Source organism: Lonchura striata, chromosome 1A, assembly GCF_050655825.1.
Source record: "Lonchura striata isolate lonStrDom1 chromosome 1A, ASM5065582v1, whole genome shotgun sequence".
Classification (NCBI taxonomy): Eukaryota; Metazoa; Chordata; class Aves; order Passeriformes; family Estrildidae; genus Lonchura; species Lonchura striata.
The window spans coordinates 76,713,823-76,740,665 of record NC_140741.1 but is presented as its reverse complement, the minus strand read 5'-3'; the positions used below and the strand labels follow the sequence as shown (position 1 = coordinate 76,740,665).

At 51.6% G+C, this 26,843-nt stretch overlaps 1 protein-coding gene across 1 annotated transcript; it reads right to left on the bottom strand.

The window, feature by feature from the left end:
• Positions 1–1,655: 1,655 nt before the first annotated feature.
• On the bottom strand, positions 1,656–25,005 carry LOC144246350 (uncharacterized). The gene is made up of 10 exons (XM_085569177.1): positions 21,379–25,005; positions 16,618–16,671; positions 16,008–16,127; positions 15,175–15,308; positions 14,229–14,399; positions 10,280–13,269; positions 9,390–9,556; positions 7,534–7,704; positions 4,375–4,677; positions 1,656–3,941 (listed from the first exon to the last, which is right to left on the bottom strand). The coding sequence occupies exon 1, from the start codon at positions 23,820–23,822 to the stop codon at positions 22,719–22,721; it is 1,104 nt and encodes a 367-aa protein (XP_085425303.1). The 5' UTR covers positions 23,823–25,005; the 3' UTR covers positions 1,656–3,941; positions 4,375–4,677; positions 7,534–7,704; positions 9,390–9,556; positions 10,280–13,269; positions 14,229–14,399; positions 15,175–15,308; positions 16,008–16,127; positions 16,618–16,671; positions 21,379–22,718.
• Between the last annotated feature and the right edge of the window lie 1,838 nt (positions 25,006–26,843).

Below are 26,843 nucleotides of genomic sequence, written 5' to 3'. Positions count from 1 at the left end.
CTACAGCGACGCCGATCAAAAGCCACCGATCCCAGGAGCTCCTCAGGAGCGCCTCAAAAGCAGCGCAGCGAGGGAGGCTGGAAGATGCGGAGCCGCGCTCCCGGCCCCGGGCGCAGCGCGGCTCCGGCAGGAAAGCGGCTCCTCCGGCAGGCAGAGGCGGCGCCGCGCCGGCAGACCCCCGCCCGCTGCCCCCGGCCCGGCGGGGCCGGCACCGGGCCCGGGGGGCCCCGGCGGCGCCCGAGCCCCGCGCCCGGAGCGGACGGAGCGGCGGCACCGGCCGGCACCGGCGCGGCGCCCGCGCCGCCTCCCCCGCCCGCCGGCCCGGCCAAAGCTCCGCTCGGCTCCGCACGGCTCGCACCGGCGCGGCTCCGGCGGGCCCGCGGCAGCCCAGCCGCGCCCAGCTCCCCTTCCGCCCCGGCCAGCCCCGGCACTGCCGGCAGGGCTCCGCGCCGGACCCTTCGCTGCCGGGCCGGGGGCAGAAGAAGCGCCCCGAATGCAGCGGCACAGCCCGATCCCCGCCCTGCCAGCGCTACCACGGCTGCAGCTCCCTTCCTCTGAAGCCCCGACACTGACGCCACGCTGCGGCGCTCACCTCACCCCAACAAGGGCACAGAAACGTGGGCTCCCCTTCAACTGCGTCCCCTAGAAGAGCAGAAAAGAAGCGGCTTGCCTCGAATGATAGCAAAAGGGGGTTTTTACCTCAATCCAGACCTCTTAAAAGGCGGGACCACAGGGCAGCACCACAAATTTCAAACTCAGGATGACGAAATTTCAAAGGGAAAGAAGAAAAGTCCCCACTACAAAGACGCACCGGCTCACCTGCTTGGCTGCTGCTTCTCGGCACAAAGGTTTGTCCCTCGGCTCCTCCTTTAAGCAATGCTCCACGTACCCAAGTGTGTATCCAGGGGATCCCCCGGACCCTGTCCAAAGCGCTCACCGTCCTTCCAGGAGACAGCCCCGGGAGCCCCCCATAAACTCCTCTCCTCCAGCAGCTCCGTGCAAAAGCCAGCGAAGGCAAACCCTCGCCCTAAAATAACCTCCCTCCTCCCTCCCCCCTCCTCCCCGGCAGGAGCCGCCCCTCCTCATCATCCTCACAGCTCACACCTGGGGCTGCTCTGAGCCCTCATCATCCTCACAGCTCACACCTGGGGCTGCTCTGAGCCCTCATCATCCTCACAGCTCACACCTGCCGCTGTTGCCGCACTCCAACAGCGTCTCTCCGTCTCCAGCACACAGCCCACTTCTCACAGACACAGATTCATTGGAAATCTGCTATGGGTGTTGCCTTTTCTTAATCCATCTGGTTACACGATTAAAACACATATATGCATTGATGGTTATTGAGAGAAAGCTTTCCCCTGGAGAAAACAGTCCTTTTGCTGGCACACTTTGATACACCTTCGTGAAAAGCAGAATCAGCACCAACTCCTAAGACCCCTGCCGAGGAACCCAGCCCTGCCTGGGACACCCAAAGCAGCAGACCTCGAAAAAGGAGGGGAAAAGTCAAGCTTGGAGTGGAAAAAGAGGATAGAAGTACAGCAGCCTTTAAAAATGCCTGCACGGAGCAATAGTGGGAACCAGTCACATTTCTTCCTTCCTTGGTTTCTGTGATGACATAAATAGGAAGTAAGAAGACGTTAAACAAAAGGCAGAGCTAGGATTTGACAGGTCTTTATTTTGGCAGGCTGCATGGCAAACGCCTCTTCCGGGACTGCGACACGTTTTGGGGAATGGCAGAGAACGGAGGCAAAAGGTGCCGGGGAGACCTTCTGTTCCCTTCAGCCCCTTGCTCCGCTGGTTTCAGGGCACTCGCTTGGTTCGTTCCTAGAGAAAAACGATAGGGCATGATTTTCAAAACTACTGCCCGTCCCCAGTCAGAGTTTCCTACATTCCTGCATACAAATGAGTGGATCGAGAGAGGGCTTCTTTCCAAATGAGTTTAGCCATAGCTTCCTATTCTTTACCAATAGCTGTGAAAACGAAACACTTGCCAGGTTTTAGTATTCTACACACACCCCTCCCAGGGAATTTTGGGGCAGCTTTGGGTCCCTCTGCGGGACGGCACCCAGCGTGACCCGCCCCCCTCATTCGCCACCCACCCGCTCCTCCACCGCAGTGTGCGTCCCTCTCCTGGGGACCTTGGGGTGCCCCAAATGACATCAGAGCCCCGAGGCTTCAGCCCCTAACCCTGACCCCCGAAGAAGGCACAGGACGAGTCCAACTGCCCCGAACAGCAGCCCAGCACTCCCTTCCAGCCCTTCCCACACCTCCATCCCCCAGAAAGGGACTCCGCCGCAACAAGGAAGGGGGGGCAGCCCCCAGAAGGCTCGAAGCTCCCGCCCCGCCTCGCTGTCGCGGGCCAGGGGCAGAAAGAGGGAGCGGCAGAGGCGGCGGGGACGCGGCACGGCCGGCACGGCACAGAGCGGGGGCCGCTCGCAGCGCGATGCCGGCGGAGCCGCAGGTCCGGCAGCGCCGGGGCGGGGTCCGAGCGGCGCGGGGGATCCGCCGAGAGCCCCGGCCCCGTGCGGGGACTCCCGCAAGGCCCGGGGGGCGCCGGGCTCCGGCCCTCGGGGCTTTATTCTCCGGCGCCCCGAGCCCCGCGGCTGCGGGGGAAAGAAGCGAAGGGGCGACGGGAAGAGAGGAGGGAGAGCGGGACATGCGAAAGGGCGGGGAGGGAGGTCGGGCTGCGGAGGAAAGCGGGCGGGGAAGGGAAAGGCCGGCAGATGAGGAAGAGGGACGGGGCACAGAGGAGGGAGAGAGGGGGAATGGAACGGAGCAGCGGGGCAGGGACAGGACAGGAAGGATCCGGGTTTGGGGGGGACAAGGAAACGGGGGAAAGAGAGGTGACTGAGGGGAATACGGGCAGGAGCATGGAGCGGGAGAGAGAGGGACAGGAGGGGATCCTCCCAGCGCCCCGGCTCCGCCCCGGCGCCCCGCCCGGGCTGCTGCGCTCGGCAGAGCTCGGCTCCGTTCGGCTGGACTCGGCTCCTCGGCCAGCTTCGGCTACTTTCGGCCACCCTCGGCTATTTCCGGCCGCATTCGCCTCCATTCGCCTCTTCGGCAAAGCTCGGCTCGCCTCGGCTGAACTCGGCAGAGCTCGGCTCCGCTCGCCTCCTCGGCCCCTTTCGGCCGCTTTCGCCCACGCTCGCCTAGTCCCGCCCGCGCCCGCCTCCATTCGCCCATTCCCACAGCTCGGCTCCCTCCGCCCGGCCCCGGCTCCCTCCGGCTCACACATTTCCTCAGGGCACCTCATTCCACGGCACACAAACTGCAGCCCCTAAAAGGCTTGCAGCTCTTTCAACACACACACTTGTAACTCAGCTCTCGGGACAGAGCTGATGGCCCCTTTAGGACAAGAATAGTTACATCTAAAAGCAATTCCCTCATTTTGCATCTCCTTTTAATTTAACCCCCCCCCCCAAAATCCCATCCATATCACAAGGAATGTGCAGTTCTGGTTCCCCCACCCTCAGTACCCTATTTGTACAAAGGACCTGGGTGCAGCACACACTCCGGATTCAACTCAATAAAGCCCAGCTTCAATAATAAGAACAACTGACATTTGTTTGCAAATTAGGTGCAGTTTTGTACGGTGCTGCGTACCCTCGGAGCCGAGTCGAGGAAAAAGAGCTACAGCACTGGAACCTAAGTTTTAGTAGCCAAGTCATCTATAACTTGTGCCATAAAGTAAACCAAGGATAACTACAGTATTATCTGCTGAAGTTCTCCACTGTGGGTTTCGGGTACAGCAGCACGTGCTTTACTCCCAGCAAAAGCTGCTCAGGTTGGGGGAGCCAGGAAGCCAAGTCTCTCTACTTTGTCTGAACACCATCTTCCAGGAAGGTACTGCTTCCTCTCTCCCAGGCTCCTTTCAGCAAAGTGGCAAATACAGAATCCGGTGCCACAGGAGGCTCTTGGCTGACCTCCTTGTTGTTTTCAAACTGTTTAAAGCGAAACAAAAAGCATAAGAGAAAAACAGTGATAAGTATGAAACAAAAATCTCTTCAGCCACCTTTGTTTTGAGATGAGCTCTGAACTGAAGCTCTGGAAACACTGGCGTGCAGTCCTGCTAGAACAGAGCTGTCCAGCAGGTTCCCCAGGGGCATCAGGAGTGTTCACACTGCTGAGCTGAGAAAAACTCACCAAACCCAGCCCAGGGGCCTGTGATCCTCCACCCACCTGGGGGAACTCCGGGCGCTGTAAACAGAGGCCACAGCGCACACCAGGCTCTGCTGTGCCTGGTGAGGAGTCTCTGTATGAGCCCTGAGCCCTGGTATCGCCTCCCAAACACCACAGAGACCTCTTGTGCCATCAGAGAAAAGCCCTGGAGCAAACATGTGTCCCCAGCAGGATCAACAAGAGATGCAGAATTACCTCCTCAATAAAAATGCTGTTTCTGATGGAAATGTAACCTCTGTCGACTGCGAGGATTTTATAGGAATACTGGCTCAAGAATTCAGCGACTTCAGGGACTCCATACCACAGGTTCCTGGGACTGCTTGGGCATCCAGAGTCTATAGTATCGGTTAAACTGGTAGAGCTGAGGATACTTAGCAGCTTTCAGGGACTCGGGATCTTTGTCACAGAGCTGGAGCGTCAAGCAGGGAGCAAGGGGTTCTCTCGGAGAGTGCAGGAGGTCAGTGAAAACAGCACCAAGGTCCTCCACGACATCTGCTCCTAGAAAAGCCAAATAAATTAAACTATTGACATGAGCACGGACACTGGGACAACCTTCCTTACTTTGGGCCTTGCCAGCAGCCCACAGAGCCTCATGGAGAAAAGAACTGAACAAGATCAAAAAGTGTTCCTAGTGAACTATACACGTGCTCCTGGCCGCTGAGGTACCTGAAAAACCCTCCAGACATCATCAGCTCTTGCTGAAGCAAATAATCCACATTCGCTGTGTTGTGCCAAAAACACGCCCGGCCCTTAACAGGGAGAGACCCTGCCAGGCACCGCCTCAGAGAAGAACCAAGCTAACACCCAGCCAACATGTACAAATTAAGCAGAATTTTCTGTCAGAACTGGGACTTTCAGCACCCCCCAGGTGCTACTCGACTGCCACATACACACAGAGGGCTTTGTGAGGTGCTCTGGGGTTGGCCAATCCTGCTCCAAGCCCTGCTGATGCCCCTGTGATTTTAACGCTGTCCTCAAGGAGGTGGTAGAACCTCGCAATATTTGCCCTTGGAGCTTAATTTCTGAAGTTTTCCTTGGGAAACGCATCCACTTCCTACTTAACAATGCAGTCCTCTCTCCCTGCTCTCGGGAAGAGCTGCCCACAGGCACGAGAATCACCTTCCTCTCCTGATCGCCACGCTCTGCCCTTAAAACGCTGTGTTACTGAGGCCAACTACTTCCAGACCAAGACTGTCCATGCAGGGACAGTGCCCCTTTTCTTTAGAAGGTAACATGAGGGAAGGTAACAGGACCTCGCAGCCAGCAAGAGGATGGGAGAAGAAGCTGTGCTATCAGCAAGTACCAGTGCTCCAAATGCAGGGAGCGCCATGCAGCCCCGTCTCTGCCAGGAAAGGCTCATGGAGCAGAAGAATGAGCACACGGGCTGCCTCTCAATCTCCTGGCAGGAAGCTTCTCTACTCCCCTTGTGCCTGGACACAAAGCTTTGGGCAGTAAGAAGGGAGAGGCACGGTGGCACCCGTTCAGGGACGAGCCAAGCTACGGCACACCCTGCCCTGGTTCAGTGCTGGGAACTGACGGTGAGCTGGCTACAAAAACCACAGGAAAGATCATGTTTGACCCCATGCAGCTTTTCTCTTAGAAATCACTTTAGACACTCTTCTTGTGACTAGCGCTCAGTGAATCCTACCGGGACAGAATGGGATGTGCTGCAGCAGCAACCCTGACCATGGCGTGGCTGTCCCTGCTACCTGCACGGACACAGCTTGGCCACGGAGAGAAAATCTTTTGTGCCAGGAATATTTACCAGTGCCAGGTGCTGGTAAGCACTGCTCAGGGTGCTGCTGGCACCTGGGATGGCTCAAAGCTCCATGGTTTGTGGCAACAGCCAAAAAGCACATGCCACTTCCTGAGGACCTCCACCTGTAGTATCCTGGGCAATTCAAAACCCACTATTCCCTTGTGCCTTTGTCTACCTGGAGTCATTCAGGGAAATGAAAATACACTAACTGAATTAAGAAGAGAAAACTGTTAAGATACATTATTCTTAGGCCTCTGATGGAGAATTGAAGCACCATCAATTGCCTTCCTTCCTGCTCCTTTAATTTGCAGAATGAGTGTCCATACAGACTTCTAATGAGGTTTAATTCATCTTCCTTAAAGGTAGCTTAGTTTAACTTCCTTCTATTCCTCCTCTAGACAACTTATGAATTACACTATTAAAGCACCCTGACTCAAAGGATTCTTGCACTGTGGGAACACTTCCTGCTCAGAGTTTTTCAACAGTTAAAATCTCTGTGCTATCTTTTATGCCAGATTTAGTCAACTAGCCTAAATGGGTCCACAAAAGACATCTGTATGGATGAATGCAATTAGTTAAAATCTTCTCCTTCTCCTACTCAACAGAGTTATAGGGCCTGCAACAACATGCTAATTCAAGTTAAGAATGATTCTAGTGACTTCACTGTAGTTTGATAAGTATTAAGGATTTGCCTAGCAATGTGCTTGTACTGATTTTAATAAACTTTTTTCATCACTAGAGGCAAATTCCAGGAGACATTTATTTTAATTTAACTAACTCTACCTGAAGACATACCTTTGGTTAAGTAACCAGTATCCTTCACAGAACTGACTTACCTAAAGTGAGGTACTCTTAAATTGCTGTAATACCCAAAAGGAATCTACACACTGCAAAATGCCTTCAAGAATAATTGTGTTTAATTGGTATGGAGAAAGTTATGGTTGTGTTCTGAAAAACCATTCTTCTGCTAAAGATGAGGGACAAGATGCACATTTAAATTACTATGACACGGTGTGAATGAGACAGGGTCACATATATCAAAGGAAAACTACATCATTTTATGTTGCTTTCCTGTTTTTCCACTGCTTAGGTTTACAAAACTGGCAACACAATGTGTTGTCAAATATGTTGAGAGCTAGTTTTGGAGAGTACTCGATCTGAAAATAAATTCTCTTTTTAGGTGGCAATTGACTTCCACTGTCCTTAGTTACAAAGAGGGTCCACAGGAGTGTAGAACTTTTGAGGTCTGTGCTGCAGAAGCATGGGCTATGTTGCAGTTACTGCTGAACCACGCTCTGCCCTTAAAACGCTGTGTTACTGAAGCCAACTACTTCCAGGACCAAGACTATGCAGGGACAGTGTCCCTTCTCTTTAGGGTCAGGGAAAAAGGGCAGAAGCACCTACAGAGCTTCAATGCCCCTCTTGAGCACAAAGCACCGTGAATCTGCACCTCCTTCTGCTTGCAGGGAAGATAATAAAATGCCTCAAGGTAAAAAATGATAAATGGTAAAAAATTATTGCAAGAGGGCAGAAATGATGCCACTTTCACTCCACTGCTAGAAACGACACATAAAACATTAAAAAAACCCCTGTACCTGTTCCATTTTCAGACTGAAACAACAGCATATTCCTGGCTTCTAATGCAGCAGGGACAACAGCACTGAAGGGAAATGTTTGGATAATCACATCTTCATTCAAAGAGAACCCAATTTCTTCATCTAAGCCATCACTGCCCTCCATCAGAACAGCCAGCACATCCACGACATCTAATAAGTGAAGGAAAAAATGTAAGCAGAGGATCCAGACTAACTGGGAAAACAACAGAGGTAAAATGCAACATTCCAGGAACACAAAGTATCTTTTTAGTTTCCCCCAAAAAAACCAAAACCAAACTAAACAAACAAAAAACCCCACCAAAATGGAAACATTTTATACGGCCCCCTTGAGGACTTTCTTGGGTTGTTACTGATGTTTGGAGGGGTGTAAGGGCAGTTAACACTTGTGTTTGTGATGCTTTTGCTTGCTTTTGTAACTTTTCCTTTAGTATTTTAATAGTTTTAACTAAAAATGTTTGTGGCTTTGTTGGTATAGTAGTTATCTGTTTTAGTGTATTTTTTATAGTTTAATTAGTTTTTAATGTATTTAGTATACTTCTTGTAGAAGTATTACAATTTTGTAAAGCATACTGCTTTAATAATTAATTAATAATTTAATGATTTACGTATAAACGTATAAATATATATTTAACGTATAAATATATAAATATATTATGTATAAACTTAGGCACTCTAGTTTTTTTTTACTGCTGTTGTTGCTTTATTAATAAATGCTTTAAAAGTTTTTTGGTTTTTTTTTTTGCTTAATTTTTATATATGCTGGTAAATTTCTTGGGTCTTTTACTTTATCTATAGCTTGTTGAGTTAGTTGCATTGCCTTTTGACATTTTTTAGGTTTTAGCATAGCTTGTGCCTTAGTGCGAAAACATGGTCTTAAGCTTATCAATTTATCTATAGTTACTTTGTGAAGAGGATCTTTAGGCTGCTTTTGCATAGCTACAGCTTTATTAACTTCTGCTTGCTAGTGTGCACTAAATAAAAGTTTCTGATGCGGTGAGAAAATAAGTTTAGCAAGACTTTTAGAATTTTTTGGCAACAATATATTAGTACTCTAAATATAATTTAGTATTTGCTGAGTTGGTTTATTAGTTACTCTAAATTGACTCACTGTAGCTTGCAACTGTGACAACAATTTTTTAATCTAACGGTGTAATTTGAGCTGGTAACCTTTTGCTCGCTTGCTGCTGAAAAATTATAGGATAAGCTAAGTCGGCTGCTAGTTCTAAAGTTTGCTTATTCTCTTTGTTTAGTTTTTCTTTTGTTAGAGTTGCCTAAACTTCTTTTTGCTCTCTGGCCAGAGCCTTTGTTAGGTCAGACTTTGCCTTAGGGGGTGATTTACTGACAGACAAACTCTGACAAACCGGTGATCTCTGTTTGGGGGGGCTGGAGGAGCCGTGGGCTCACAACGCGACTCTGTTTCCGTGTCCTCAGGCACGGGTCGCAATGGAGGTAACTCCACTGTAGACACAGCAGGTGGCATGGAAATACTAGGTAATTAATTTTCTCTGCTATAACTTTTATTCTTCTCTAGTGTGACGTTGCTTGTGCAGCAGCTTTTTTTTCTGCCTGATGTTGTAATAACTCATTGTGAACTACCTTTTACAACTTTTTTAGCTTTTTGGCTGCCTTATCATCATCTAAAATGTCTTCTTATAGTTTATCTTTAAACTTACGCCACTTAGACAACTTATGTACTGTATGAGGATTTATAAAGAACCCCTTAGCATACCTATATGTTAATAACCTTGGCAGATCTTTATGTAAATCAATGTTTTTAATCTGCCTTTTCTGCAAGAATGCAGTAAATAAATCATATGCTGCTTGCCTCTCCATACCTCTATTGTCAGCGCTGTTGCAGCCCTCCGAGGTCGTCGGCAGCACGTATCGGCCAGGCTTGCCTCTGCAGTCACCTGGGGCACGGTGCACTCTATTTCAATTCAGCACTTTTGCCGTCCTGGCTGCATCAGGACCTGAACTCTTTTTCATCACTCCACCGTGGCGCCTATCACGTCGAGGTCACCATTTTTGGGGAAAAATAACGGGAGAAAAGCCCATTCTATAATGCCAACAAGTTTCAGTTTATTCTAAGTACGCATGTACAGTTATACCCGTTATAATGAAGCTCATGCATATTGCAAAACTTAGGCTCCTCATTGGTGTCTCTAGAACAGGTCAAGCTCGCCTTTGGGGCTTTCTCTGCTTGCTTTGTTTTCCCTTACACTTATCTCTTTGCTGACCGTTCTGCTGCTGGGAACCAGCTCACCCAAGGACGTGTGATATTGTTGCTACATCCGCTATTGCTGCACTCTGCAATTTTCAGCTACCGCTTCACTAACTGCAAGTAGTCATGGCCTCTCTCCCGAAGCCACTCATCCACAAAACTCTCCACACATCGATCCGAATTTTTGGGCACTTTTCCCTTTTTTTTTTTTTTTTTTTTTGCTTTTTCCCCATTTTTTGCCTTTCCCGCATTTTTGGGCTCCTAAACCGTTTCTTTGTGCGATTTTCCCACATTTTCTGATCTTTTTCCATCTTTTCGGCTCTTTCGCCGACTTTGGTCACTCCCCCCCAATTTCCGAGCTCCCCGATCCCATTTTCGCCCATTCTTCCCTAATTTTTGGGCTCTTTACCCATTTTTGGTCACTTCCCCCCCCGTTTCCGCGTTCCCCCATCCCGATTCCGGGCTCCTTGTCCCGCTTTTTGGCTTTTTTTTCCCGTGTTTTACCTTTTTTCCCCCTTTTTCTGGACTCTCGCATGTCATATTTCCCGCGTCCGGTCCCTCATGGCGGCCGCGCACGCGCAGGAGCGACCACAGGGACGGTCCATAGAGATGAATGGGAGGTCCTCCAGGAGCATAGAGACGAGCCGGAAGTTCCATGAAACCATAGAGACGAACAGAAAGTCCTCCAGAAACCATAGAGATGAACCGGAAGTTCCATAAGATCATAGAGACGAACATGAAGTCCTCCAAAACCCATAGAGATGAGCCGGAAGTTCCAAGAAACGATAGAGACTAAGCGGAAGTTTTCCAGAAACCATGGAGATTAACCGGAAATTCTACAACACCATTGAGACGAACAAGAAGTCCTCAAAAACAATAGAGATGAACCGTTGTCGTACGGACGGCAGCCGGCGCGGGACAACAAGCCACAACGCGATTTCATACGGACGGCGACCGGTGCGGGACAGAAATCCGCAACGCTTGGTGGCATGGACGGCGGCAGGCGCGGGACAGAAAGCCGCCCTCGCCGCTGCCATCCTTCTCCGGCGCCGCCGCGGAGCCGCCTTCAGCTCTCCCCTCACTCACAGACACCGCCCCGCTCGCCGCTCGCTGCCGCCCCTCGCCCTTCCCGCCCCGTCTCGGTGGTTTTGGGGCCGCTCTGGCTCCTCCCGCCCCGTCTCGGTGGTTTTGCCGGGCGCTGGCTGGGGGGCTGCAGTACCGCCCTGTGTCCACAAGGCGGCAGCACTGCCGCCCGCCACCGTCGGGGGCCGCCGCTCGCCTCGGGGCCGCGGGGCGGGGCCGGCGGCAAAAAAGAACGGGCGCCGTCCCCTGCGGAACGTCCTCGGTAGCAAATGCCCCGAAACATCCCGCGCGGAAAAGAACGCAAACAAAAAAAACCCTGCCTCTAACCCAACAAGAACCAAAAGAAAAAACCTTTTCTTTTAAACTGCATTTCAATGTATTTTGTTTTTATATTTTTAATATTTATATACACATTCATATTTATAATTCGGATTTAAAGGCTGACAGGGGAGGGAAGAGGGACGGTGGACAGAGGAGGGAGAGAGGAGGAAAGGAACGGAGCAGCGGGGCAGGGACAGGACAGGAAGGATCCGGGTTTGGGGGGGACAAGGAAACGGGGGAAAGAGAGATAACCGAGGGGAATACGGGCAGGAGCACGGAGAAGGAGGGAGAGGGACAGGAGTGGGATCCCTCCCAGCGCCCCGGCTCCGCCCCGGCGCCCCGCCCTGCCCGGGCTGCTGCGCTCGGCAGAGCTCGGCTCCGTTCGGCTGGACTCGGCTCCTCGGCCAGCTTCGGCTACTTTCGGCCACCCTCGGCTATTTCCGGCCGCATTCGCCTCCATTCGCCTCTTCGGCAAAGCTCGGCTCGCCTCGGCTGAACTCGGCAGAGCTCGGCTCCGCTCGCCTCCTCGGCCCCTTTCGGCCGCTTTCGCCCACGCTCGCCTAGTCCCGCCCGCGCCCGCCTCCATTCGCCCATTCCCACAGCTCGGCTCCCTCCGCCCGGCCCCGGCTCCCTCCGGCTCACACATTTCCTCAGGGCACCTCATTCCACGGCACACAAACTGCAGCCCCTAAAAGGCTTGCAGCTCTTTCAACACACACACTTGTAACTCAGCTCTCGGGACAGAGCTGATGGCCCCTTTAGGACAAGAATAGTTACATCTAAAAGCAATTCCCTCATTTTGCATCTCCTTTTAATTTAACCCCCCCCCCGCCAAAATCCCATCCATATCACAAGGAATGTGCAGTTCTGGTTCCCCCACCCTCAGTACCCTATTTGTACAAAGGACCTGGGTGCAGCACACACTCCGGATTCAACTCAATAAAGCCCAGCTTCAATAATCAGAACAACTGACATTTGTTTACAAATTAGGTATAATTTTGTACGGTGCTGCGTACCCTCGGAGCCGAGTCGAGGAAAAAGAGCTACAGCACTGGAACCTAAGTTTTAGCAGCCAAGTCATCTATAACTTGTGCCATAAAGTAAACCAAGGATAACTACATTATTATCTGCAGAAGTTCTCCACTGTGGGTTTCGGGTACAGCAGCACGTGCTTTACTCCCAGCAAAAGCTGCTCAGGTTGGGGGAGCCAGGAAGCCAAGTCTCTCCACTTTGTCTGAACACCATCTTCCAGGAAGGTACTGCTTCTTCTCTCCCAGGCTCCCTTCAACAAAGTGGCAAATACAGAATCCGGTGCCACAGGAGGCTCTTGGCTGACCTCCTTGTGGTTTTCAAACTGTTTAAAGCGAAACAAAAAGCATAAGAGAAAAACAGCGATGAGTATGAAACAAAAATCTCTTTAGCCACCTTTGTTTTGAGATGAGCCCTGAACTGAATCTCTGGAAACACTGGCATGCAGTCCTGCTAGAACAGAGCTGCCCAGCAGGTTCCCCAGGGGCGTCTGGAGTGTTCACACTGCTGAGCTTAGAAAAACTCACCAAACCCAGCCCAGGGGCCTGTGATCCTCCACCCACCTGGGGGAACTCCGGGCGCTGTAAACAGAGGCCACAGCGCACACCAGGCTCTGCTGTGCCCGGTGAGGAGTCTCTGTATGAGCCCTGAGCCCTGGTATCGCCTCCCAAACACCACAGAGACCTCTTGTGCCATCAGAGAAAAGCCCTGGAGCAAACATGTGTCCCCAGCAGGATCAACAAGAGATGCAGAATTACCTCCTCAATAAAAACGCTCTTTCTGATGGAAATGTAACCCCTGTCGACTGCGAGGATTTTATAGGAATACTGGCTCAAGAATTCAGCGACTTCAGGGACTCCATACCACAGGTTCCTGGGACTGCTTGGGCATCCAGAGTCTATAGTATCGGTTAAACTGGTAGAGCTGAGGATACTTAGCAGCTTTCAGGGACTCGGGATCTTTGTCACAGAGCTGGAGCGTCAAGCAGGGAGCAAGGGGTTCTCTCAGAGAGTGCAGGAGGTCAGTGAAAACAGCACCAAGGTCCTCCACGACATCTGGTCCTAGAAAAGCCAAATAAATTAAACTATTAACATGAGCACGGACACTGGGACAACCTTCCTTACTTTGGGCCTTGCCAGCAGCCCACAGAGCCTCATGGAGAAAAGAATTGAACAAGATCAAAAAGTGTTCCTAGTGAACTATACACGTGCTCCTGGCTGCTGAGGTGCCTGAAAAACCCTCCAGACATCATCAGCTCTTGCTGAAGCAAATAATCCACCTTTGCTGTGTTGTGCCAAAAACACAGCCGTCTCTTAACAGGGACGGACCCTGCCAGGCACCGCCTCAGAGAAGAACCGAGCTGTACTGGGGGCACACACCCAGCCAACGTGTACAAGTTAAGCAGAATTTTCTGTCAGAACTGGGACTTTCAGCACCCCCCAGGTGCTACTCGACTGCCACATACACACAGAGGGCTTCGTGAGGCGCTCTGGGGTTGGCCAGTCCTGCTCCAAGCTCTGCTGATGCCCCTGTGGTTTTAACGCTGTCCTCAAGGAGGTGGTAGAACCTCGCAGTATTTGCCCTTGGAGCTTAATTTCTGAAGTTTCCCTTGGGAAATGCATCCACTTCCTACTTAACAATGCAGTCCCCTCTCCCTGATCTCGGGAAGAGCTGCCCACAGGCACGAGAATCACCTTCCTCTCCTGATCGCCACGCTCTGCCCTTAAAACGCTGTGTTACTGAGGCCAACTACTTCCAGACCAAGACTGTCCATGCAGGGACAGTGTCCCTTCTCTTTAGGGTCAGGGAAAAAGGGCAGACGCACCTACAGAGCTTCAATGCCCCTCTTGAGCACAAAACACTGTGAATCTGCACCTCCTTCTGCTTGCAGGGAAGATAATAAAATGCCTCAAGGTAAAAAATGATAAATGGTAAAAAATTATTGCAAGAGGGCAGAAATGATGCCACTTTCACTCCACTGCTGGAAATGACACATAAAACATTAAAAAAACCCCTGTACCTGTTCCATTTTCAGACTAAAGCAACAGTATATTCCTGGCTGCTAATGCAGCAGGGACAACAGCACTGAAGTGAAATGTTTGGATAATCATATCTTCATTTTAAGAGAACCCAATTTCTTCATCTAAGCCATCACTGCCCTCCATCAGAACAGCCAGCACATCCACGACATCTAATAAGTGAAGGAAAAAATGTAAGCAGAGGATCCAGACTTACTGGGAAAATAACAGACGTAGAATGCAACATTCCAGCAACACAAGGTATCTTTCTAGTTCTCAAAAAAAAAAAAAACCAAACCAAAACCGAACAAAACAAACACAAAAAGCCCTCAAAAAATAAATAAAACCAACAAAAAAAACCCAATCAAAAAACCCAAAGGCACATTTGTCAGGCAATACAATGTTAGGGGCAGCACAAAAATCACAGCTGTACTTCACTCTGGCTTTCAATGCTGCTTTCCAGCACAGGTTGCCCAGAGAAGCTGTGGCTGCCCCCGGATACCTAGAAGTGTCCAAGGCCAGGCTGGACAGGGCTTAGAGCATCCTGGGATGGTGGAAGGTGTCCCTGCCCATGGCAGGGGGTGGAACGGGACGAGCTTTAAAAAAAGGAGCCTTCCCATCCAAACCCTTCTGCGATTCCATGATTCTATGAGCAGCCCCAGGCAGAAGGACTAGATTTCCATTGTGGTTCGAAAATGCTGTTGCAAGAGCACGAAGAGAGATTTCAAATACCGTTAAAGTGGCACAACCACATCAAAAATTACGTTTGGGGGTAAAGTGGCAACTCTGCAATTCCAGCTTCTGATACCAAGGACACATGGAGGGCTGAATCCTGGAGGTCCTTACAGGACAGGATTTCTAGAGTTATCCATCCCCAGTTTGCTGCTTAGGGTTAGAAAACGTAGCCCCAAGTCTTGGAATTCTGTTCTTAGAGGGGTTACCACATACCATCAGCGTGAGAGACGGGGATGCTGATGTTTGATCCGAGTCCTGTAGCAACCTGGAGCACGCTGGCGTCCCGAACCAGGTCTGCTGCCTTGTCCGTGTAGGGGTAGGGCTTTGTCCTCAGCCTTCAGCAGGATCTGTCAGCAAAGGTGGAGAGAAAAGTAGAGTGCACCGGCTCCCAAGTGTGGGGGAACCATGTGCTGCTAAGGAAGACCACATGCTGAAAGTGGTTGGAAGCCGGGTAGGTTTTGGGAAGACAAATTCCATACTACTTCTGCAGGATTCTGTCTACAGTTCCTGCTCTACAAACCAAATACATGAAACGACAACAAACAAAAAAAACCCACATTAAATTATCAACAACAAAATAATTATTTCTACCTCAATAACCCCATAATGCCTCAAACCATTCCAAGGAGGGCAGCAGGAGGGGCGGGCAAAGCCAGGGCCCTGCCGGGCTCCCCTCGCTGCTGCCATCCTTCTCTGGTGCTGCCGCCGAGCCGCCTTCAGCCCAAAACCCACCCAAAAATACCCCAAAATCGTCCTAAAAATACCCACAAAAAACCCACCCAAAAATACCCAAACCCTCCTAAAAATACTCAAAAAACTCACCATAAAATGCCCCAAAACAGCCCAAAACCCTCCCAAGAATACCCCAAAAAATCCACCCAAAAATACCCTAAAACCCACCAAAAAATACCCCAAAGCCCTCTCAAGAATACCCGAAAACCCTGCCCAAAACCACCCTGAAACCCCAAATTAACCACTCTGAGCTCCCCATACCCCAAAATTTCCTCCCCAAACCCCAAAATTCCCCCCCAACCCCCAAAATTCACTTCTGGGTCTCGTCCTTGGTGTCCGGCGGCTGATGGGGCCCCCCCAGGCCCGAGGGCGGTGCCCCCAAACCCGGGGGGAGTTCGGGGTCCGAGTCGGGGTCGTCCTCATGAGCCACCAGCCTGGGGACCCAAAAACCGGGGGGAACCCCAAATCAGGGGGGGGACCCAAAATTGGGGGGGTTCCTGGGGGATTCTGGAAGGTTTTTAGGGCATCCCAGGAGGAATTTTGGGGTGTCAGGGGGTTTTTGGGGTCCCAGGAGGAATTTCAGGGATCCTAAAGGGAAATTTGGAGGTCCCAGGGGGTGTTTTGGGGCCCCAAAAGGAATTTTGGGCATCCCGGGGGGGGCTTTTGGAGTCCTGGGGAGAATTTTAGGGGTCTCAGGGGGTTTTTGGGAGAAACTTTGGGGGTTCTGAGTAGAATTTTGGGGGCCCCAGGGGTGGTTTTGGGGTTCCGAAGGGAATTTTGGGGGGTTCCAGGGGGATTTTTGGGGCTCCTGAAGGGAATTTTTGGGTTTCCGAGGCTGTTTTTGGGGGTCCCGGGGCTGTTTTTGGGGCATCCCGGTGGGGTTTTTTGGGGGTCCCGGGAGTGTTTTTGGGGTCCCCCCCTCACCAGTCCATGGCCGGTTCCACTCCCCGGTTCCCGGTCAGTGCCAGCGCCTGCACCCTGCGGGACCGGGGGGCTCCCGGTTATTTTTGGGGGGGTCCCGGGGGGTTTTTTGGGGGTCCCGGAGAAATTTTAGGGGGCCCGCGTCCCCTCCGGCTGCTCCCGCCCGCCCTCCCCCGCTGTCCCCGGCCCTCCCCCGATGTCCCACCGGTGCCGCCGCCCTCACGCACGCCAAGCCCCGAATCCCATCTCCAGCAGCGCCTCCAGAGCCCGCCCGGACCCAGTCCCGGTCCCACCGCCGGCCGCCATCACGGCGGCGCCGGGCTCGCGTCACGTGGGGGACGGCGGCCGGCGAGGATCAGAAAGCACAAACCATTCTGGTACGGACGGCGACCGAAGAGGAACAAAAAGCCTCAAAGTGTTGCGGTATGGACGGCGGTCGGCGAGGGACAGAAAGCCCTCCCCTCACTCACAGACACCGCCCCGCTCGCCGCTCGCTCCCGCCCCTCGCCCTTCCCGCCCCGGCACCCAGCGGCGAAGGGCAGGGCGCGGGCTGGGGGGCTGCAGTACCGCCCTCTGTCCACAAGGCGGCAGCACTGCCACCCGCCACACCCGGGGGCCGCCGCTCTCCCGGAGGGGAGGCAGGCGGAAAAGAGCGGCGGCGATCGAGCCCCTTGGAAAAAAAATCCTTAGAAATAAATGGCCCAAAAAACCCCGCACAGAAATTAAAAGACCCTGCCTCGAACCAAATAACGCCCCCTCCGCCCCAAAAGCCCTTTCTTTTAAACCTATACATATTTCCACGTTGGTTTTGTTTATTTCTAGCTTTACGGCAGGGAGGCGGTGGGACAGCACGGGAGGGGACGGGACGGGCGCCCCGCGCGGCATGGCAGAGGCAGGGGCCGCGCCCAGGATGGCGGCCGCTGCAGGAGCCGGGCAGAGAGAGGCGAATCTGCCGATGCCGGTCGGCGCCTGCTCGAAATCCGACCGCCCGCGGAGCCACTGAGCCCACAGCCCGTGTGCACGGCAGTGGAACGGCCGCGGAAAATCCCGCCGGGCCACGCCGGCGTCAGGGTGGTGTTCAAGCAGAGCAGTCGACAGACACGGCTCCCGGATGTTCGCATCCTTTTCTTTGCGCCCTCTCGAGAAGGTCAAGCGAGCCCGCGCCAAGGCGTTCGCAAGAAGCCGGGCCGTGGGGACCTTGACGGAGAGAGGCGTTTTGCCGGTGCCTGTCGGCTCCCGCCAAAAACCCGCACGGTCGCGGTGCTGCTGACCCCACAGCCCATATGCACGGCATCGGAACCGCCGCGGAAAATCCCGTCGGGGGGCGCCGGCGGTGCGGGCAATTCAGGCAGTGTAGAAAACAGACACGGGTCCTCGAATTTCAATGTCCTCCTTTTCGCGCCCTCTCGAGAAGGTCAAGCGAGTCCGCGCCAAGCCACTCCCAAGATGGCGGCCGCGGGCGGCAGTACCGCTCTCTGCCCACACGGCGGCAGCACTGCGCCGTCCCCTCCGGAAAAGCCTCGGCAGCGAATGCCCCGAAACATCCCGCGTGGACAAGAACGCCAACAAAAAAAACCCTGCCTCTGACCCGATAGGAACCGAAAGAAAAAGCCTTTCCTCTTAAACTGCATTTCAATCGATTTTATTTTTATATTTTTCATATTTACATTCACATTCGGATTTGTAATGGATATTGATGGAAATTTTTTTTTATGATTTCTGACATTTATTCGTGTTCCATTTTGTTACATTTTATATTTTTATACATTGCTTACATATTTCTATAGTTAGATTTCTATATCTAAAAGGTTCATATTGCTTAAAATAAACCCCTGCCTCGATCCAAGTAAAAAACTTTTTTAAAAACCCTTTATTTAAGCTCCATTTAGATGTATCTCTATTTTTCGCATTTATATTCAAATTTATATTTTAAATGTAGATTGATGTATGGTGTTATTTATAGTCTATCTCTTCCTAATACTTATTTTTAATTCTATTTTATATTTTTATATACACACCAGTATACATTGATTATATATTTCCATATTTAGAATGATAACAAAATAAAATGCATATTAATATTTTTTCCATTAAAACCCTGCCTCTAAACAAATAAAAACAAAAAAGCCCTTTCTATAAAAGATGCTTGAATATTTATATTTTTTTTTCATCATTATAGTCACAGTTGAATTTTTACTTTATATTGATTTATAAATATATATCATATATATAATAAGGTAGCAAGATAGAATTTTAATAATAATTTATCTATTTCGTACATACCGCTAATACTTATATTTACTTACCTTTGAATTTTTATATAGATCTTAACGTATTTAGAATATATTTCTATACAAAGATTTCTAATTTCATTTTATTTCTATTCATAATTTTTATAATAAGATCCCTACCTACTACCAAATAGAAAAGAAAAATCCCCTTTATTTTAAGCTATATTTAAATATTTCTATATTTCTACTTTTGATTTTTACAAGTATTTATCTATTCTATCACAACATATTGAGGTACTATATTTCGATATATAATATTTATGACATGTAATGTGTTATAATAAGACACATACAGTAAAATGTGCATTATGTACTGTATTAATTCCTATTGTTTTATAATATTCATATATCCACATATATTAATTATACATTTCTATATGGATATTTATGTATATAATCGATATTTATATGTATATAAACATATAAAATACTCTACATCAAACAATATAATACCTAATAGTAATGGATAGCATTATTTATGTTACATGTTTAATTTGTTTTCCGTTTATATTTAAAATTGAAGTTTTATATTCCCATTTTCATATTTATGCATTTGTTTTGTTTCATTAGAGTTATAGTTAAAACACTGCAGTTATAATCTAATTCCTAAAAATAAAATGCCAAAACAAACAGCATCAAATTCCCACCAATACCGTCCAAAAAATTCAGAAAGGCTCCACCAGCCAACCAACTACCAGCAAAAATACCCGCACTACACTCCTTTCACTAGCAGCTCTTATCACGTCACAAAAACGAAACAACCGTTTTAAAAAAGACCGATAGAAACCCACACAGCAAATCACAAAAACCACTAAAAAGGAAAAAAAAAAAAAAAAAAGCCAACTAACTTACCGTACTCCAACCCATACAAGAGACCCCCAACGTTTCTAAAAAAAATAATAACCAAAACTCTATCACTACACTAACTCATAAAGAGAACACAGTGCTCCATAAAATTAACTAAAAAGCCCCACCAAATAATTACAGCTATTAAAAAATCGGAACCACGAAGAAACAAAAAAATCACCACCCAAATAAAATAAATACCTAAAGAGATCCACCATGGAAATGCCCATGTTCCCAAAAATAAAACTAATAAAAAAACAACAACCAAATACATCAAGCTACAAAAAAAAAAAAAAAATTATATTAACAACAACAAAATAAGTATTCCTAACTCAAGAAACAAATATTGCCTAAAACCATCAAAACACAAATACCACCTAGAAAAAAACACGTCGCCAAAAGAGAAACGTAACCACAAACAATATCTCCCAAGTTCTCTGCAACAATGAAACATACACGGCAATCAAATAAGCCAAATGAATGAAACCCCTATAATATAATAAATAAGAATGCACTCATCAATATTAAAAAAAAAACTCACCGATTAACTCCAGGACACTCCCTCAAGCCCACCAAAACAAACACTATGCACTCGCGCTAATAAAAGCCTCCACAACCGAATTAAAAAACGACCCTCTACTTCATGCTACGACCCAGAAAAAACAGTGTAAACCTTTAGAAACACATCCTTTAAAAACATAAGAACCGATCAAAAAGAAATCCAACAACACTCAACCCAAAAAAAAACCTTGTCTCGAGCACCCGAAGCAAGAACCGTAACAACCAAGAAGCGCCCGGGGCCCTTCTCCTACAGCGACGCCGATCAAAAGCCACCGATCCCAGGAGCTCCTCAGGAGCGCCTCAAAAGCAGCGCAGCGAGGGAGGCTGGAAGATGCGGAGCCGCGCTCCCGGCCCCGGGCGCAGCGCGGCTCCGGCAGGAAAGCGGCTCCTCCGGCAGGCAGAGGCGGCGCCGCGCCGGCAGACCCCCGCCCGCTGCCCCCGGCCCGGCGGGGCCGGCACCGGGCCCGGGGGGCCCCGGCGGCGCCCGAGCCCCGCGCCCGGAGCGGACGGAGCGGCGGCACCGGCCGGCACCGGCGCGGCGCCCGCGCCGCCTCCCCCGCCCGCCGGCCCGGCCAAAGCTCCGCTCGGCTCCGCACGGCTCGCACCGGCGCGGCTCCGGCGGGCCCGCGGCAGCCCAGCCGCGCCCAGCTCCCCTTCCGCCCCGGCCAGCCCCGGCACTGCCGGCAGGGCTCCGCGCCGGACCCTTCGCTGCCGGGCCGGGGGCAGAAGAAGCGCCCCGAATGCAGCGGCACAGCCCGATCCCCGCCCTGCCAGCGCTACCACGGCTGCAGCTCCCTTCCTCTGAAGCCCCGACACTGACGCCACGCTGCGGCGCTCACCTCACCCCAACAAGGGCACAGAAACGTGGGCTCCCCTTCAACTGCGTCCCCTAGAAGAGCAGAAAAGAAGCGGCTTGCCTCGAATGATAGCAAAAGGGGGTTTTTACCTCAATCCAGACCTCTTAAAAGGCGGGACCACAGGGCAGCACCACAAATTTCAAACTCAGGATGACGAAATTTCAAAGGGAAAGAAGAAAAGTCCCCACTACAAAGACGCACCGGCTCACCTGCTTGGCTGCTGCTTCTCGGCACAAAGGTTTGTCCCTCGGCTCCTCCTTTAAGCAATGCTCCACGTACCCAAGTGTGTATCCAGGGGATCCCCCGGACCCTGTCCAAAGCGCTCACCGTCCTTCCAGGAGACAGCCCCGGGAGCCCCCCATAAACTCCTCTCCTCCAGCAGCTCCGTGCAAAAGCCAGCGAAGGCAAACCCTCGCCCTAAAATAACCTCCCTCCTCCCTCCCCCCTCCTCCCCGGCAGGAGCCGCCCCTCCTCATCATCCTCACAGCTCACACCTGGGGCTGCTCTGAGCCCTCATCATCCTCACAGCTCACACCTGGGGCTGCTCTGAGCCCTCATCATCCTCACAGCTCACACCTGCCGCTGTTGCCGCACTCCAACAGCGTCTCTCCGTCTCCAGCACACAGCCCACTTCTCACAGACACAGATTCATTGGAAATCTGCTATGGGTGTTGCCTTTTCTTAATCCATCTGGTTACACGATTAAAACACATATATGCATTGATGGTTATTGAGAGAAAGCTTTCCCCTGGAGAAAACAGTCCTTTTGCTGGCACACTTTGATACACCTTCGTGAAAAGCAGAATCAGCACCAACTCCTAAGACCCCTGCCGAGGAACCCAGCCCTGCCTGGGACACCCAAAGCAGCAGACCTCGAAAAAGGAGGGGAAAAGTCAAGCTTGGAGTGGAAAAAGAGGATAGAAGTACAGCAGCCTTTAAAAATGCCTGCACGGAGCAATAGTGGGAACCAGTCACATTTCTTCCTTCCTTGGTTTCTGTGATGACATAAATAGGAAGTAAGAAGACGTTAAACAAAAGGCAGAGCTAGGATTTGACAGGTCTTTATTTTGGCAGGCTGCATGGCAAACGCCTCTTCCGGGACTGCGACACGTTTTGGGGAATGGCAGAGAACGGAGGCAAAAGGTGCCGGGGAGACCTTCTGTTCCCTTCAGCCCCTTGCTCCGCTGGTTTCAGGGCACTCGCTTGGTTCGTTCCTAGAGAAAAACGATAGGGCATGATTTTCAAAACTACTGCCCGTCCCCAGTCAGAGTTTCCTACATTCCTGCATACAAATGAGTGGATCGAGAGAGGGCTTCTTTCCAAATGAGTTTAGCCATAGCTTCCTATTCTTTACCAATAGCTGTGAAAACGAAACACTTGCCAGGTTTTAGTATTCTACACACACCCCTCCCAGGGAATTTTGGGGCAGCTTTGGGTCCCTCTGCGGGACGGCACCCAGCGTGACCCGCCCCCCTCATTCGCCACCCACCCGCTCCTCCACCGCAGTGTGCGTCCCTCTCCTGGGGACCTTGGGGTGCCCCAAATGACATCAGAGCCCCGAGGCTTCAGCCCCTAACCCTGACCCCCGAAGAAGGCACAGGACGAGTCCAACTGCCCCGAACAGCAGCCCAGCACTCCCTTCCAGCCCTTCCCACACCTCCATCCCCCAGAAAGGGACTCCGCCGCAACAAGGAAGGGGGGGCAGCCCCCAGAAGGCTCGAAGCTCCCGCCCCGCCTCGCTGTCGCGGGCCAGGGGCAGAAAGAGGGAGCGGCAGAGGCGGCGGGGACGCGGCACGGCCGGCACGGCACAGAGCGGGGGCCGCTCGCAGCGCGATGCCGGCGGAGCCGCAGGTCCGGCAGCGCCGGGGCGGGGTCCGAGCGGCGCGGGGGATCCGCCGAGAGCCCCGGCCCCGTGCGGGGACTCCCGCAAGGCCCGGGGGGCGCCGGGCTCCGGCCCTCGGGGCTTTATTCTCCGGCGCCCCGAGCCCCGCGGCTGCGGGGGAAAGAAGCGAAGGGGCGACGGGAAGAGAGGAGGGAGAGCGGGACATGCGAAAGGGCGGGGAGGGAGGTCGGGCTGCGGAGGAAAGCGGGCGGGGAAGGGAAAGGCCGGCAGATGAGGAAGAGGGACGGGGCACAGAGGAGGGAGAGAGGGGGAATGGAACGGAGCAGCGGGGCAGGGACAGGACAGGAAGGATCCGGGTTTGGGGGGGACAAGGAAACGGGGGAAAGAGAGGTGACTGAGGGGAATACGGGCAGGAGCATGGAGCGGGAGAGAGAGGGACAGGAGGGGATCCTCCCAGCGCCCCGGCTCCGCCCCGGCGCCCCGCCCCGCCCCGCCCGGGCTGCTGCGCTCGGCAGAGCTCGGCTCCGTTCGGCTGGACTCGGCTCCTCGGCCAGCTTCGGCTACTTTCGGCCACCCTCGGCTATTTCCGGCCGCATTCGCCTCCATTCGCCTCTTCGGCAAAGCTCGGCTCGCCTCGGCTGAACTCGGCAGAGCTCGGCTCCGCTCGCCTCCTCGGCCCCTTTCGGCCGCTTTCGCCCACGCTCGCCTAGTCCCGCCCGCGCCCGCCTCCATTCGCCCATTCCCACAGCTCGGCTCCCTCCGCCCGGCCCCGGCTCCCTCCGGCTCACACATTTCCTCAGGGCACCTCATTCCACGGCACACAAACTGCAGCCCCTAAAAGGCTTGCAGCTCTTTCAACACACACACTTGTAACTCAGCTCTGGGGACAGAGCTGATGGCCCCTTTAGGACAAGAATAGTTACATCTAAAAGCAATTCCCTCATTTTGCATCTCCTTTTAATTTAACCCCCCCCCCCAAAATCCCATCCATATCACAAGGAATGTGCAGTTCTGGTTCCCCCACCCTCAGTACCCTATTTGTACAAAGGACCTGGGTGCAGCACACACTCCGGATTCAACTGAATAAAGCCCAGCTTCAATAATAAGAACAACTGACATTTGTTTGCAAATTAGGTGCAGTTTTGTACGGTGCTGCGTACCCTCGGAGCCGAGTCGAGGAAAAAGAGCTACAGCACTGGAACCTAAGTTTTAGTAGCCAAGTCATCTATAACTTGTGCCATAAAGTAAACCAAGGATAACTACAGTATTATCTGCTGAAGTTCTCCACTGTGGGTTTCGGGTACAGCAGCACGTGCTTTACTCCCAGCAAAAGCTGCTCAGGTTGGGGGAGCCAGGAAGCCAAGTCTCTCTACTTTGTCTGAACACCATCTTCCAGGAAGGTACTGCTTCCTCTCTCCCAGGCTCCTTTCAGCAAAGTGGCAAATACAGAATCCGGTGCCACAGGAGGCTCTTGGCTGACCTCCTTGTTGTTTTCAAACTGTTTAAAGCGAAACAAAAAGCATAAGAGAAAAACAGTGATAAGTATGAAACAAAAATCTCTTCAGCCACCTTTGTTTTGAGATGAGCTCTGAACTGAAGCTCTGGAAACACTGGCGTGCAGTCCTGCTAGAACAGAGCTGTCCAGCAGGTTCCCCAGGGGCATCAGGAGTGTTCACACTGCTGAGCTGAGAAAAACTCACCAAACCCAGCCCAGGGGCCTGTGATCCTCCACCCACCTGGGGGAACTCCGGGCGCTGTAAACAGAGGCCACAGCGCACACCAGGCTCTGCTGTGCCTGGTGAGGAGTCTCTGTATGAGCCCTGAGCCCTGGTATCGCCTCCCAAACACCACAGAGACCTCTTGTGCCATCAGAGAAAAGCCCTGGAGCAAACATGTGTCCCCAGCAGGATCAACAAGAGATGCAGAATTACCTCCTCAATAAAAATGCTGTTTCTGATGGAAATGTAACCTCTGTCAACTGCGAGGATTTTATAGGAATACTGGCTCAAGAATTCAGCGACTTCAGGGACTCCATACCATAGGTTCCTGGGACTGCTTGGGCATCCAGAGTCTATAGTATCGGTTAAACTGGTAGAGCTGAGGATACTTAGCAGCTTTCAGGGACTCGGGATCTTTGTCACAGAGCTGGAGCGTCAAGCAGGGAGCAAGGGGTTCTCTCGGAGAGTGCAGGAGGTCAGTGAAAACAGCACCAAGGTCCTCCACGACATCTGCTCCTAGAAAAGCCAAATAAATTAAACTATTGACATGAGCACGGACACTGGGACAACCTTCCTTACTTTGGGCCTTGCCAGCAGCCCACAGAGCCTCATGGAGAAAAGAACTGAACAAGATCAAAAAGTGTTCCTAGTGAACTATACACGTGCTCCTGGCCGCTGAGGTACCTGAAAAACCCTCCAGACATCATCAGCTCTTGCTGAAGCAAATAATCCACATTCGCTGTGTTGTGCCAAAAACACGCCCGGCCCTTAACAGGGAGAGACCCTGCCAGGCACCGCCTCAGAGAAGAACCAAGCTAACACCCAGCCAACATGTACAAATTAAGCAGAATTTTCTGTCAGAACTGGGACTTTCAGCACCCCCCAGGTGCTACTCGACTGCCACATACACACAGAGGGCTTTGTGAGGTGCTCTGGGGTTGGCCAATCCTGCTCCAAGCCCTGCTGATGCCCCTGTGATTTTAACGCTGTCCTCAAGGAGGTGGTAGAACCTCGCAATATTTGCCCTTGGAGCTTAATTTCTGAAGTTTTCCTTGGGAAACGCATCCACTTCCTACTTAACAATGCAGTCCTCTCTCCCTGCTCTCGGGAAGAGCTGCCCACAGGCACGAGAATCACCTTCCTCTCCTGATCGCCACGCTCTGCCCTTAAAACGCTGTGTTACTGAGGCCAACTACTTCCAGACCAAGACTGTCCATGCAGGGACAGTGCCCCTTTTCTTTAGAAGGTAACATGAGGGAAGGTAACAGGACCTCGCAGCCAGCAAGAGGATGGGAGAAGAAGCTGTGCTATCAGCAAGTACCAGTGCTCCAAATGCAGGGAGCGCCATGCAGCCCTGTCTCTGCCAGGAAAGGCTCATGGAGCAGAAGAATGAGCACACGGGCTGCCTCTCAATCTCCTGGCAGGAAGCTTCTCTACTCCCCTTGTGCCTGGACACAAAGCTTTGGGCAGTAAGAAGGGAGAGGCACGGTGGCACCCGTTCAGGGACGAGCCAAGCTACGGCACACCCTGCCCTGGTTCAGTGCTGGGAACTGACGGTGAGCTGGCTACAAAAACCACAGGAAAGATCATGTTTGACCCCATGCAGCTTTTCTCTTAGAAATCACTTTAGACACTCTTCTTGTGACTAGCGCTCAGTGAATCCTACCGGGACAGAATGGGATGTGCTGCAGCAGCAACCCTGACCATGGCGTGGCTGTCCCTGCTACCTGCACGGACACAGCTTGGCCACGGAGAGAAAATCTTTTGTGCCAGGAATATTTACCAGTGCCAGGTGCTGGTAAGCACTGCTCAGGGTGCTGCTGGCACCTGGGATGGCTCAAAGCTCCATGGTTTGTGGCAACAGCCAAAAAGCACATGCCACTTCCTGAGGACCTCCACCTGTAGTATCCTGGGCAATTCAAAACCCACTATTCCCTTGTGCCTTTGTCTACCTGGAGTCATTCAGGGAAATGAAAATACACTAACTGAATTAAGAAGAGAAAACTGTTAAGATACATTATTCTTAGGCCTCTGATGGAGAATTGAAGCACCATCAATTGCCTTCCTTCCTGCTCCTTTAATTTGCAGAATGAGTGTCCATACAGACTTCTAA